General features: G+C 31.8%; 1 protein-coding gene across 1 annotated transcript; it reads left to right on the top strand.

Annotated features, from left to right (window-relative positions):
- The first annotated feature begins 4445 nt into the window (after positions 1–4445).
- LOC132623901 (probable xyloglucan endotransglucosylase/hydrolase protein 8) lies at positions 4446–6727 on the top strand. The gene is made up of 4 exons (XM_060338710.1): positions 4446–4716; positions 4797–4897; positions 5278–5480; positions 6146–6727. Exons 1-4 carry the CDS (start codon positions 4527–4529, stop codon positions 6546–6548), a joined length of 897 nt encoding a protein of 298 aa, XP_060194693.1. The 5' UTR covers positions 4446–4526; the 3' UTR covers positions 6549–6727.
- The last annotated feature ends 8955 nt before the right edge of the window (positions 6728–15682 follow it).

Raw genomic sequence — 15682 nt, 5'->3', positions numbered from 1 at the left:
ACATTATATTGCATGCATGTTTAACATTTAATTGTCGTTAATTTCCAAAAAAAATGCATAAATTTCATTTTTTTTTTTTTGGTTTGATCGGGCTGGGCAATGGCCTCAGCAGCCACTGTTCCCTTTTTTTTGTTTGTTTAATCCATTATTTGTTAAATGTTTATGAATTGTTAATTTGTTAAATGTTTATGAATTGTTAATTTGTTATATGTTTATGAGTTGTTAATTTGGTTAATTATTTATGAATTGTTAATGAATTAGTATTTTGTTAATTGAGTATTTGTTAAATATTCTTTATGAATTGAAAGAAGTTGATTGGTAATGAATTATTATGTTGTTAACACTTTGTTTGGATGATTATTATGTATTGTTTTGACATTTATTGTATTGTGTTGTATTGTATAGGACCAAATCAGTGGTTACATAAAATAGAACCTTTCGTCGTTACATAACAATAAAATTAAAGTAGCAATCAAAGCAAACATTTTATTTAAACTAACAACATAATATAATACAATAGGTAACAACCATCCAAACAAGTTGTAAACGATTATGAAATGTTAATCTATATAATTTTAAAAGTGTGAATATATATGTTAAATAAAAAAAGATTATCTTAAAAAGAATAGTTAAAGTTCTTCTTTTCGTAAATACATAAGCTAACGAAAAAAATGTAAAGTTTATAGGAAAATATGTGGTAGACGAATATACTCTTTTAGTTTAATTTTATCGTAGTTGTGTTGGCTATTTGGTCAACTAAAAATATATCACATATTCAAAATAGAGTTCCAAACAAATATTACTGCTGAATTTCGATTAGTTAATATAATTTATCTTTCATTTCAAGAATAATGACTAATTTAGTTTGTACAGACCGAACTCTTTCATGGATCCGAATGTTCCCCCTGGGCCCGATGTTCCCCCGGCGCCCGATGCTCACCTGGGGCCCGATGATCACCCGGGGACCGCTGTTCACCCGGGGCCCGCTGATAGATCAGTATTGTCTTTGCAAGACAATCATAGGTCAGAGTGATTATGGGCCGGTACTATAGGGATATCTACTAGGCTCCGTCCCAGTAGGCTGCAGAGAGCGTGGACTCTTTTACGCGAGCACCCCCCACACCCTCGCCTGTTAGAGATACTGTTTCGGGGCGGCATGTACTGTTGCGTGTCCGTTGGTCGGGTACAGCATGATTGGACGCTTATCATGGCCATGGTTGAGCGGTGGAGGCCAGAGACACATACCTTCCATCTTCGCACTGGTGAGGCCACAATACTTATAGAAACAGTATCAAAAAAAAAAAATTATAACGCAGTAAAATACTGCGTTATAGAAAAGAGTACCAAAAAAAAATTATTTTCTATAACGCAGTAAAATACTGCGTTATAGAAACAGTACAAAAAAAAAAAATTGGCCAACTTTATTTTTTGCAACACTTAGTGTTATTTTTCATACTTTGACCAATGATTAGTCGTGTGTCAAGACTCCGAAACGTCAATATTTTATATAGAACCTGATATTTTTTTATGCGTACAATAATGTAGGCTCAATACATCAAGGATACGTATACATTCGGATCGTCATTTTAGGGGTTGAAAAGGTGCCCGAAGTAAGTTTTGTTTGAAAAAACTTAGTGTTTTTTTCATACTTTGACCAACGATTAGTCGTGTGTCAAGACTCCGAAACGTCAATATTTTATATAGAACCTGATATTTTTTTCTGCATACAATAATGTAGGCCCAATACATCAAGAATACGTAGACGTTCGGATCGTCATTTTAGGGGTTGAAAAGGTGTCCGAAGTAAGCTTTGTTTGAAAAAACATGGTGTTTTTTCCATACTTTGACCAACGATTTAGTCGTGTGTCAAGACTCCGAAACGTCAATATTTTGTATAGAACATAATATTTTTTTCTGCGTACAATAATGTAGGCCCAATACATCAAGGATACGTAGACGTTCGGATAGTCATTTTAGGGGTTGAAAAGGTGCCCGAAGTAAGTTTTATTTGGAAACTTTAGGGTGTTTTATTTTTTAAGATTTTGATTTAAGCGTGTTATTTTTTAATCAAGACATAACTTTATTTTGAATATAGTTCTAAAAAATATAGGGAGAAAAACTAGTTGTAAAGTCGTCAAACTTTAGATGGTCATAACTTTGCGTTCGGACGTCCGTTTTACGCGTTTTTTTTTTTTTAACTTGCGTATTTTTTCGAGATCTACGCGGACGTAAGGCTGTTTGGCCGAGCCGATTTTTAAAAAAACACCTTTTATCTCATTCAATTTTAATTTTTCCCCCCAAATTGGCGTGAAATTTTCAGCTTTATTTACTTATAAGATGATGATACGCAATAGATTTCAACGTAAAAATCCCGGGGTAATGTAGCTGTGAATGTCAATTTCACTTCTGCGGTTTCAATTTTTGAAAATAAAGCTGACTAATTTTCTCGACATATAAAGTTGACTAAAATAACCTTACAATCAAACACTAAGTTTTGTCAAACAAAACTTACTTCGGGCATCTTTTCAACCCCTAAAATGACGATCCGAATGTATACGTATCCTTGATGTATTGAGCCTACATTATTGTACGCAGAAAAAATATCAGGTTCTTTATAAAATATTGACGTTTCGGAGTCTTGACATACGACTAATCGTTGGTCAAAGTATGCAAAAACACACTAAGTGTTGCAAAAAAAAAAGGTTGGCCAATTTTTTTTTTTGGTACTGTTTTACTGCGCTATACAAAAAAATAAAAAATTCTTGCAGTTAAAAACCTTTTGGCAACGACTTTATTTTCAATAAATCTAAACCCTAAAAATAAAAAAAACTTAAGCTAATGATAACAAGTCTTCAAACAAAAATGGACGTCTATGTATATAGAACACTTAAACCTAAAGTTTACAAACAAAACTTACTTCGAGCACCTTTTCAACCCCTAAAATGACGATCCGAACGTTTATGTATCCTTGAAGTATTGAGCCTACATTATTGTACGCAGAAAAAAATATCAGGTTCTATATAAAATATTGACGTTTCGGAGTCTAATCATTGGTCAAAGTATGAAAAATAACACTAAGTGTTGCAAAAAATAAAGTTGGCCAATTTTTTTTTGGTACTGTTTCTATAACGCAGTATTTTACTGTGTTATAGAAAATATTTTTTTTTTGGTACTTTTTCTATAACGTAGTATTTTACTTACTGCGTTATAAATTTTTTTTTTGTACTGTTTCTATAACGCAGTATTTTACTGCGTTATAGAAAGAATTTTTTTTCCTATAACGCAGTAAAATACTGCGCTATAGCACTTAACGATTTCGTCTCCGTGAAGTGCTATAGCGCAGTATTTTACTGCGCTAAACATACTTTGATAATTTGTTTTTATTAGGGTATTTTGGTTCAAAGTGGTTTTTTTGAGGGGATTTTGTTCCGGACTCTTCGGAAGGAGCCATATTGCGATATTATAAAAGCACCTTAGACCCCACGGTACCCACTTTTATTTTCTGTCACCAAAATCAGTTGGTAATTGGCAGTATGGATACCCTCTCACTCTCTTCGTGCTATTCTTTAATTGCATGGCTCATGCTTGCTGCAGGTCTTTCTGGATATGTGTGCTATTGGGAATCAATCCCTAAATTCCTCACTTTTAAAATTTGAAACATTGAGTAGAGTATTCGTCGCCGAGTAGAGTATTCGTCGCCTCTAAAGATTTACTAACATTAACTTATTACTAGAAGAATCATGCACATTATTTCCTTCTTTTAGTTTTTTTTTCTCTAGTTAGTTATATTAATATTCCACCTGTTTGATCAAAGCTTCAGAAAAACAAGTGTTTATTTTCTTTAAAATAATTTATTATTTTAGAGAATAGAGGTATTTCGAGAGCTTTTATGAAAAAATTGGAGTTTTTGAGTAATAGTAGAAGATGAAAAAAGTAGTTTTTCAACCAAAGTATTTTTGGAACTTTGATCAAAACTAATCACGGCTCTAATGTTGTCAAATTGTTTAGTCAATTACAACTGCTATTCACCAAAACTAATTTTGACATAAAATATTTTTCAAAATAAGCAAATCTTGACAGCTTGACCAAATACGTTATTTGTATGGTTAGATCTACAATTGAATTGTTTGGTTTCTAAAAGCCATTTTGGATCAAGTTTCCAAAAATATGGTGTTTCTCAATTTTGAAATATTTTTCTAGTGCAAATAGAAAAATATTCTCAAATGAGTTGAAGTTTTTATTGTCTAGACTCTAGAATTGTTAGCAAAAAGAGTTTTTTGTCCATTCCTTTTTGGAGTATATCCTAACCTCATTTCGTCTCTCGAGGTTAAAAGATAGAGTAGTAAATAAAAATGAGCAAAAGATGGTCATTTCCATTTTTGCCCTCACCATTACCAAGGTCACAAGCCGCGTATAATTAAATATAAAACGTCATCATTCCTAAAAGATCCAGCTTAGAAGCCTATTTTCTCACTTCTCATCAAGCTCTCTTCCAAGAAGAGCTTCATTCAAAAAGAGAAAAAAACATGGAGAGAAATGCTTCTTCAATTTTTGATTTTCTTTTAATGTTAGCACTTTTAGCTACCCTTTTTTCATCATCACATGCTCAACTCAAAGGTGCATTCGAAGAGAACTTCAGTAAAAGTTGTCCTGGTACTCATTTCAAGACTTCTCAAGATGGACAGATCTGGTATCTCACATTAGACCAAGTATCAGGTGATTAAACTCCAAGAATTCAAATGCATTTTTATTTATTTCTTACATTTTTCTTAATGTTCATGTTCTTGGTATGTTAGATTGCGGGTTTATGACTAAGCAGAGCTATAGATTTGGTTGGTTTAGCACAAAGTTGAAATTGGTAGGAGGTGACTCTGCTGGTGTTGTGACAGCATTTTATGTAAGTTTAGAAGAAAAAAGTCTGAACATTTTGTGCATATTTAGTAGGCGTTTGGCCATGAATCACTTTATTTGGTATTTTGGATGGCCATGAAAACCAAATATTTTTCACTTTATTTGGTATTTTGGAGTTGGAGTTGTTTGGTTATAGTTTTTGCAAAGAATGTGGTTGTTTGAATGTGTTGAAAGTGAAAATAAGTTTTTTGGTGTTTTCCAAATTCCTAATACAACTTGTATTTGAAATTTCCATGGTCAAACGTTGATTTCCAAATAAAGTGAAAATGTTTTCCGGAAAAAATTTCAGGGCCAAACGGGCCCTTATTGTTATGGGAATTTTGGCAATAGTGTAATGGGGATTTTTTTTTTCCACATTGGGTGCAGATGTGCTCGGAAGTAGAGGCAGGGCCATTGAGAGATGAGATAGATTTGGAGTTCTTGGGAAACAGAACAGGACAACCTTACCTTATTCAGACAAATGTGTACAATAATGGGAGTGGTGGACGTGAGATGAGGCATCAACTCTGGTTTGATCCTACTCTTGACTTCCATACCTATTCCATTCTTTGGAACTCTCACCAAATTGTGTAAGTCCTTTTTTCATTTCATCTTTTTTCTGTTTAACCATTCGATATTTGAAATTTATTGGTTCATTTGCATCGGTATGCCAGGTAGGTCCATTAAGGGGTAAAAGTTTTATATTGAAATATTCTCATTCCTAAGGTGCAAATCTAAGACATATGGATCATTTCAGTATTTTATCATTTCAGTATTTTTAATAAGGCAGGTCAATAAATATATATATATATATATAAATAAAGTTACACAGAAAATCAAAGGGGATTTCAATATATAGTACACGTACAATTTTTTTTTACCTATCTACGTAGTGGAATTTTCCAGCAAAGGTTGTCAATTGACACCCTCTAGACCAGAGTAGCTCCGTCGCTGCTCAGGAATAAGAGCGGAGGGATTTCAACCACCCACCACATCGCTCGGTGATAATTGTTGTTTCACTAATCATATATATGGGTTCCACAACTCTATGGTAACAATTTTTTGATAAAGAGATTTACATGAGAAAGTATTGTTTGATGAGAGAACATCCATTTACAATTACAACTAACATCAAGATTCTTGTGAAATAGATTTGAACATAATGAAATGGATATAGAATATTCATAAAGTTGAGCACAACCGATTTATGATTTAGACATAGTTGATGACTCAATCTGCATTCTTGTAAATGCAGGTTTTTTGTGGACAAGGTACCGATAAGGGTATACAAGAACGCGAATCACACGAACAATTTCTTTCCAGCCCAGAGGCCAATGTACGTGTTTTCTAGCATATGGAACGCAGATAATTGGGCTACTAGAGGAGGTTTGGACAAGATAAACTGGAAAAATGCACCATTTGTAGCGTCTTATGAGGATTTTACTATTGATGCTTGTCAATGGAAAAATCCTTACCCTGCTTGTGTTTCCACCGCCACACAGCGCTGGTGGGATCAGTACAGTACTTGGCACTTGTCAAGCAAACAGAAGATTGATTATGCTTGGGTGCAGAGAAACTTTGTTGTTTATAATTATTGCCTGGATACTGTGAGGAACAGGTACAAGCCTCAGGAGTGTTGGTTAAATCCATTGGACTAATATTAAAGATAGATAAAATTCTTTTGGAAGAGGAAACTTGTAGTAGTATTTTGATCTTAATTTTGAGTGTATAGAATTGAGCCACGGTGGATCCATCGATCGATTGATATGTTGTACTCCATCTATTAAGAAAAAGAATGACATTACTACTCTTGGGAAGTGAAAGAGTTTTTGCTTTACATGTTTACAAATGTTTTAAGATACTTTTATTCAATAAATACGTACTGATGTTTTATTCAAAGAAGTTAAGATATCAAAATCCCAAAATCGTTTAAGAAGGGTTCCTCTGATCGACTTCTATAAAATAACATCTCGTAAGTTTACGAAAGAGCCTGAATAATTCCACAAGAGCATTATCATTTTATATCAAAGATTAGATGTAAAGATTCCTACTCTGGATCGTGGCATATTTTTTTTTTTTTTAACAGAAGAACAGTATTGTTTTGTCATAGTATGTGGTTTACTTTGCCAGAAGATCCTAGATGCATTTAGACAAAGGGCAACATGCTAGAGAAACACAGGAGGGGGGCGGAACGAAACAGAATATGTAACTTTCATATTTCAATTTTGAATTTTAAAGGTTAGATAAACTGTAGATTTCTAGGTTCTACTGGGAATTTTGCTCGAGAATGCATTCAATAACTTTTGCTTTTCCTTGTGAGAAAGAGTTGGAAGTTGAAGTTCTTGATTATTATCTTTCCAATTCAAACTTTAGGTGTATTCGGACGAGTGAAGAACACCGTGAAATTGATGAGTACATTGATTACACTTGTGAGATGAATTGATGAGTTTCAAGAGACATGTCACATGGCATTAAAACAACCAGAAGTTGCTGTACAAATTTAATGACAGGGACATTTCACCTACCTAGATGAAGATTTTAAGTTCGGGAAATGATGATTCTCAGTTGGAATAATGAATTCATCTAGCCGTATTAATTAGCACACTCAACTTGATATCATATCGCATGCCACCGGCTTGTGGATGTTGGTTTTCAAGATTAATTTTGTAAGTAGTTATTACACTACGGGTGTTCATCCGAATTTCCTCGGCAGAAAAAAACACCGTTTTTATAAGGTTAAAATTATATATATATATATATATATTAGATGTTGAACCCCTTAGGCTTCTTCGTATATTTATTTTTTTATATTTTGAACCCCTTGGCCGAAATCCTGGCTCCGCCACTAGATTTGAGGAGCCTACCAAAGTGAGTTGTTATAATTTCCTAACTTGTATTTTTTTGTTGAATATCATAATTATGGGGAGGGGAGGACCACACAATTTACTTCTTTGTCACCATCTCATGTGTTCATAAACAAACAATTTCCTTGTCACGGAGATACAATGGTACATGCCTAGTATGGGCCTCGATAAATCTATGCTATAAGCTTGACTTTCCAAATTCGAGATTTTGCAAACCAAATTCTTGGATATGCCCTTTTAACAGCACCAAAAGGTATGAACTCAAAGTTATTGCCTTTGAAATCCACATTCCGGTGTCTCATTCAAACAAGGAGGATGAAGAAGAAGAGCGTGAAGATAGGAGTGGTCATCTGTTGCTGGGGATATATTTGCAATTTTTTTAAAAACGAGAGCAATAGTTAAACACCGGCTTACAAGGACATTCGGTGAAATTTTCTTAAAAGCAACATTGAGACAACTATGAAGTTCATTTAGTTTTGAGTTTTATCGGACAGAACATATTCAATTACTATATTAATTAATCTTTCATGTTAGACGACAAGAATAGTATAATGAGATATGGTTCTTTATTTATCTCCTGACCTTGGGGCTATCCTATAGTTAAAAGGTAGGATCATTTGTCAAATAGACCTCACAACACATGTTGGTCCCAAAAGAGTCTCACTCTTAGTTTTAGGACACTTCTCTTTATTTTTAAGGGAAAAGGGTCAAAAATATCCTTCTACTTTGGGAAAAGGACTAAAAATATCATTCATTATGAATTTGGGTCAAAAATACCCCTCCCGACATTAAAGTTTTTCAAATATGCTCCTGTCTTGACGGAAATTCCCAAATCCCCCAAAATGACCCGATTTCATTTTTTAAGCCCGCTCTATCATTTAAACCCGACTCAACTAAATAATAACTCATAGAATACATTGAGAGAATTGGGGGAAATAAGGGGATCGTATGGATTATTAGCCCTTTTCCCAAATTCATAACGGAAGATATTTTTAGCTCTTTTCCCAAAGTAAAGAAATATTTTTGACCCTTTTCCCTATTTTTAATGTGAGACTGTAGTAGACATGCGTGTTAACCTTTTCATAATAGTGAGAAACTTGTCTTACCCTTTCTTCCTACTTTCTTTACCCAGTAGTTCCATCAGTACAGCCTAAAAGCAGTGAAAGTTGGTATTGAGGAGAGCAAATTCCTCCATCTCTTGTTCGCATTAACAATACTTATACATTTGGACCTCTTTTTTTTTGTTTTTTCTTTTGATATATGTTATAGAAAAAAATGTTGGATATATAGTGTGATTTAGATTTGTTGTCTCTAAGTAAAACTTTAAGATAGGAGATTAAAAATGGGTTAATTACATAAATCATATGCAATAAAAATCCTACACTTATACCCCTGTGAGATATATTCGTAACTAAGTATTTTAAAGATAAATTAAAACTATAAACAAAAAATTTTGTGTACATATAATTTTAGAAAGAAGATAACCATATCTGCTTAAATTTTTTATTCACGATCGACTTTGATTAGAAAAGAGAATGAATATTCTTTGACATACGTATCTTTTAAAATTCTTAAATAGGAAATGACAAAAATTATTTAATAAGATGACCAGACTTTTTACGTATTTGGCAAAATATTTTGACTTTTGAAACTCTTAAATATAATGATGTTATCCCTGTTTTTCTAGAAAATATTTAAACCTCTTATATAATAAAACTTTATCTAACCAAATCAATTTAAGAAAATTTGAAAGGGAAGAATAAATAAACAAACTAAAATAAATACAAGAAATTTCTATATAATAAAAAAAAAATAACTTACACGTTTAAAGTGCAAGAAAGTTGGGTTCTTACTAAGAAATTTGTGTTCATTTTCCTATTTATGAATTTTGGATGTTATATGTTTCGTCAACAAATAAATATGTATCTTCTTCTTAAAATTTCATTAGAATAAGTGCGTAAAAACTTTTATTTATCATTTTTAATTTATCCTTTAACAATACTCTGTATATATATATATATATATATATATATATATATATATATATATATATATATATATAATGGTATAAGTGTATGATTTTCATAGTATAATGAGTATTTGTTAATTTTAAAATACAGGAAATGTATCCCAAACTTAATCTATCTATATTATTTTAAAAGTATGAATATAAATGTTGGTTGACCAAAATATCCTTCAAATATTGAACGACTTTTATACCCTTTGAAGATAGAATTGTACTAATATTTAAGACATTAAAATTAATTAAAATTGTGATAAAAGAATTACAAAGTGCTTTATAACAAGAATTCTAAATCTAATGAGACACAACATTCTTTTCACTCTTCCTGGTGCCGCAAGTCACTACGTCAAATTTGTTATAGGTTACGTTTTAAATCTCTAAATGCCTAAGGAGTCCAATTCAATTAGGAAGCATTGTAGATATTAATTAGTATATATTTCACTTCATGCTTTCTTCCTCTTTCACACCAACAGTTAATAGGTTGTTGGCCAATATTCCAAACACGTACTTTGGTAAGTTTTCAATCCCTTTTGATTGCTAAATTCATTTAGTTTTTATTTACATGTGGTTTTATTTTTTCTTTGTAGCTTTGTCATGCATTTGTTTTTTTAATCGTTAATTAATTACTGTTTTTACTTGGAGAGTTGGAGGTATTCTTGTTTTAGATATTTGTTTCTAGGGAAAAGCCGGGATCTATAGTTAGATATTTATTTGTATGCTTTTCAGTTGTGTAATCTCATGAGACACTCTAATAGATATTGATAAATTTTGTGCATTGTTGCTATGGAAATGAGATAAAACATTCTAAGTTTTTTTCCTCGGTGGTTGTGCTACTCTATGAAAATAATTGAACCATTACGTGCTGAAATTTGGAGGACTAATTCATCTTCACTGCTAAAAAGTTCATATAAAATAAATAATTTAAAATTTAAAGGTCCTTACATGCAGTTATGTTATACCGCCGTAATTGATGATTTTTTATACCTTTTAAAAAATAAACCATTCACTCAAGTAGATATATTCATTATGTTTGATATTCAATTGACTGGAAAAAAATGACACTTTAGGCACACAAATAAAATCGAGTTAGAATTATAGTAAAAACTAAAGAGACCTATTATTTTCACAAGTCTTTCCCGAATTAGAGTAAAAATTAAAGAGACACATGCATCTTCTTGATTATATATATATTTTTTTGTTTTAAATGATATTCCACTTATTCCATAAATAAGAAAACATAAAGAGATCTACCAACTTTGTAAAACTTTCTATCTTTATTGAACTTCGCACTAGAACGAAGGTGGAGATGATACCAATTAACGACAACTATAGCATGACAAACTCTATCAAGTAAGGAAATAAGCACATGTATTCTATCATTAATTTGAATGAGAGAAGGTTGAAGTTTATGAAGTTAGATTTGTACTACTACTACATATTTCGATTTCTATTTCATAACTCAATAACTGGTACTTTTAACTTCTACTAAAACAGAACAGAATTATCACTGAAAAAAGGCCACAAACGTAGTCAGTTATTGATATAAACACATATTCAAAATAGTCAAATCCTATTTAATTAAAGTTTGTAGAAGTTGTGTTGGTAAACATATACCTCTTTGAAAATTATTAGGTGAGATAGAACTAGATAACATACTTATAATCTATACCTCATGAACTTAAATAAATGTAATTTGACTGCCAGCAATAATATCTTATGGACACGATCTTCAATTGCTATGGCAGAAGCACACTAACTTTTTGAGATTTACTTAGATGTGCGAAAAGAAACTTATATTCATTATAACTAATAATACTCCATGAAGAATATTATTCTACTCTTGAAATAACAAATATTATTCCTATTGTCGAAGAATATTTGGTCACTACTGAACAATATTTGGACGAAACACTTCACGAAGAAACTAAATCACGAATATCTGACACAAATGAATCATGCACAAAGAATGTCATTAAGAAAATCACAAAGAGAAAGAAAATAGTATAATTTAACCTCTGATTTCGCATGTTAAACTAAGTTTTTCAATAATTAGAAAAGATTATGTTTTATTATCTACATTTTTATAACTCATAAAATAAATGCATATAATTACATATAAAGGTGTTAACCGGTTCCAACCGGAACCGGACCGGTAACCGATTAGTTAACCGGCCGGTTCCGGTTAAAAAACCGGAACCGCTTAACCGGTTTTAAACTCCAAACCGGAACCGGTCCGGTTTGGAGTGCTTAAAATCTTTTTTTTTTGTTTTTTGTATTATATATATATATATATATATATATATTATAGTATTTATTTGTATATTGTAGGTATATTTACATATGTTATACAACTTTATAATTAAAGTTTAAATATTTACTGACTAACAGCCTAACAGCAAGTCAGCAATACAGAATAGTGCTTTTCGTATACATATATATGTATAACTTACATATACTTATATACTAAATATATGTATAACTTAATATATATACTATATATATGTATATATATGTACTATATACTATATATACTTATATATAGTATATGTACTATATATATATGTACTATAGTATATATATTTATATATAATATATCTACTATATATACTATATATACTTATATATATGTATACTTACTTATATAGTATATATACTATATATACTTATATACTATATATACTATTTTTTCTATATATACTTATATATGTTTAAGTATACTATATAACTTAATATACTTATAAGTATATTCTTAGTATATTTTAGGTATATTCCTAACTTAATAAAAGTAAAAATATGAACACAAGTAAATAGAAGAAAGCTCAATGAGTCATATATTTTAATCATTCTTGGATAACATTTATTTGCAAGTTGTATTTTTTTTTAACTTGCAAATAATACATGAGTTGTACAAAAATAGTAGAATAATAAAATCACCAATTTTGAACCATTTCGTTAATTTCCCCCACATCATATTCGGTCATGGAAATATCTTCAAAGTCTTCCATTTGGTCCGGTCCACTAGCTATCAAATCTTCAATTTCTTCCTCTTCGCCTTCCTCCGCTTCTGAGTTTTGGTTGCGTCGCTCCGATCTAATCCAATCTCGAATGCACACTAGTACTTGCAAGCTAAAGCCGGATAATGAATGTCTATGGTCTCCAATTTGCTGTCTTCCTTGGCTAAATGCGCTCTCCGAAGCCACGGTTGATACTTGAACCGTAAGGATATCTCGAGCCATTCTTGAAAGTACCGGATAGCTTGCCTTGTACTTCTTCCACCATGCTAAGACGTCCACCTCATCCAGTTGGTTGATATCCACATTTGGCTGCATCAAATAAAAGTTATATTCATCAAAGTTTGCAGTAGAAGAAGAAGTTGGCTGTGAATGTAAAACTTTTAAACCCGACAAGCCCTTTTTGCTACTCTGAGAAGTAGTAGGGCGTGGAGCAACGGGTGTAGCACGTTCTTCCAAACTAGAATAATGAGTAAAAACTCTTCTAAACTCATCATCAATAGCGAGATCGGCTTCAGCTAAAGATGGTTGAACTCCCTCTTCAATTTCTAAAAATGTATAAATTTGACTAACCAAATTTTTAGTATAAGACACTTTTAAACAAGGATTTAAAAGGGAACCCAATATAAATAAAGTTGGGATGGGAAAAAAATACTTCTTAAATTTGATTATCATTTCAAAAATAGCCACTTGATAATCGGGTTTATATTTATACTCTTGTAAAACTCTAGCTATTTCCGCTAAGTAGGCTAAAATTCCGGTTACCGTGGGATATAATTGTCTAGAAAAAGCAAGAGTTGCATTATAAAAAAATTCTAAGAGTTCAATACATTCTTTAACATCTTTCCAATGCCTGAAGGTTAACCAATCCTCACTATCAGTATTATATTTGTTGTGAACTTGTTGTATGGGAATCCTATACTCATATGCTTGTTGTAGCATAATGTAAGTGTAGTTCCACCTAGTCTCAATTTCTACTTGAATTTTTCTAGGTCTAAGGTTATTTTCCACACAAGCATTCTTAAAATCTCTAATTCTTCCCCTATTAGCATTACAAAAAGAAACACAACAACATTTCTAACTTTTTGAACAGAATCATCAAAATGCACAAGACCATCTTTAACAATTAAATTTAAAATGTGACAACTACATCTTACATGAAAAATATTTCTTAGAGGAGGGTTTATTTCTCTTTTTAAAAGACCAATTGCCTTTGTATTATTAGAAGCATTATCTAAAGCAATACAAAGTGTTTTTCTATAAATGTTAAAAAATCTCATTATAGTAGACATTGAATCGGCTAAAAAATTTCCATCGTGACGACCTTTTCCTTCGTCATATAAAAAAGCTATAATTCTTTTTTGCATAACCCAGTTGTCATCAACCCAATGACATGTAATAGCAAAAAAATCTAAATGGTTAATACTAAGACCCAAATCAGCGGTAAGACAAACATTACAATTTAAAGAATTAAATACATGGCGCAAATAAAATCTATATTTTTTAAACAAATCTATAACATCGGCTCTACAAGTACTTCTAGGAATACCCTCAAATAACGGGTTATAACAACGTTGAATGTAAGTAACAAACCCCAAACCCGAGGGAAGGGAAAATGGTAAACAATCATAAGCTGTTATATCCCATATTTTTGAACCTCGGAGTATCTGCTGGAGTGGGGCCCACACACCGAGATTTTTTTGGAACATCTGAAAAGTTATATGAATCACATATGTAAAGTTAAACACGACTCATGAAGTGCCCTTGGGCCAAATCAAAGTGGAAGCCCTCCAAACGAATATTTTTAAGAAAACGTTTTCGGGTGACCTGACTTTGAGGGGTAAAAACGGTATTATAAGTTTGTAATTTGGAAAAATACCAAGAAATAGAAGTTGTAGATAATTGAATTAGCTTTCCATCCATAGGTCGTGGGTTCCCCGGTGACGTCGGCACAAGGAGATATGAACGTTTTAAGGTCGAAAGGTCAGTGGGCTAGGCCCAACTCGGGACCAACCGAGTTGGCCCAAAAAAATGAAAAGAAAAAAAATTAGGCCCAATGTTTAAGGGGTGGCCGGCCAAGTGAGGCCCAACCCATGGTTTAATTATATTTCTCATGTGCCTAATTAATTATATAAGGCCTTATCTATTAGAACTTTCAAGAAACAAAGAGAGCATAGAAGAAGAAAAACAAGAGCAACAACATAAGGACCATTTCGGGTTTGGTCATAGAAAAATCATCCCTCAAAATCTTGCCTCTAAAATTATTTTCTTGTTGAATTCCTACTAATTCAAGGTCCCTCTACAACTTGGTGTAGTTGTTTTGGAAGATTGAGCATTAGTTTCATCAATCTCACACTTTGGACAAGTGAAGAAGATTGGAGAAAAAGGTAAGAATTCATACCTTTTCATTATGTTATGAAGGTTTGTTTGTGTTGTAGTATATGGAAATGAGTAGAAACTATGGAAATATGGAAGTTTACAAAGTGTATATATACATATATATATGTAGCCGTGAGTGTATATATGTTGTATACATATATGAGTTGAATTTTATGTTGTATTCTAGTTGTGGTTATGGTGAAAATTATATTGGGAATGAAAGTTGAATGAATTTTGGTTGAAGTTGGAATGTAGAAGATTATGTCATTTTAGAATGATTTTGTGATATTATGGAAATGAAGTTGTTAAGATGTGAATTATGATTATGGTTGATGAAATTGGAAGATGGAAATATGTTATGGATATGTAGGTTGAATATTAGAAGTTTTGGATGAATTATGACTTTGGTGGAAAGTTTGTATATTTTGTATATCTTGTGAATATTTTGTGAAAATGATATGAAATGCTTCCAAATTATATTGTGATAATCTAGATTAATAATGAATATGAAAACA

Source organism: Lycium barbarum, chromosome 12, assembly GCF_019175385.1.
Source record: "Lycium barbarum isolate Lr01 chromosome 12, ASM1917538v2, whole genome shotgun sequence".
NCBI classification, from domain to species: Eukaryota; Viridiplantae; Streptophyta; class Magnoliopsida; order Solanales; family Solanaceae; genus Lycium; species Lycium barbarum.
Note: the sequence above shows the minus strand (reverse complement) of the source record. Positions and strands in the feature narration are given on the sequence as shown.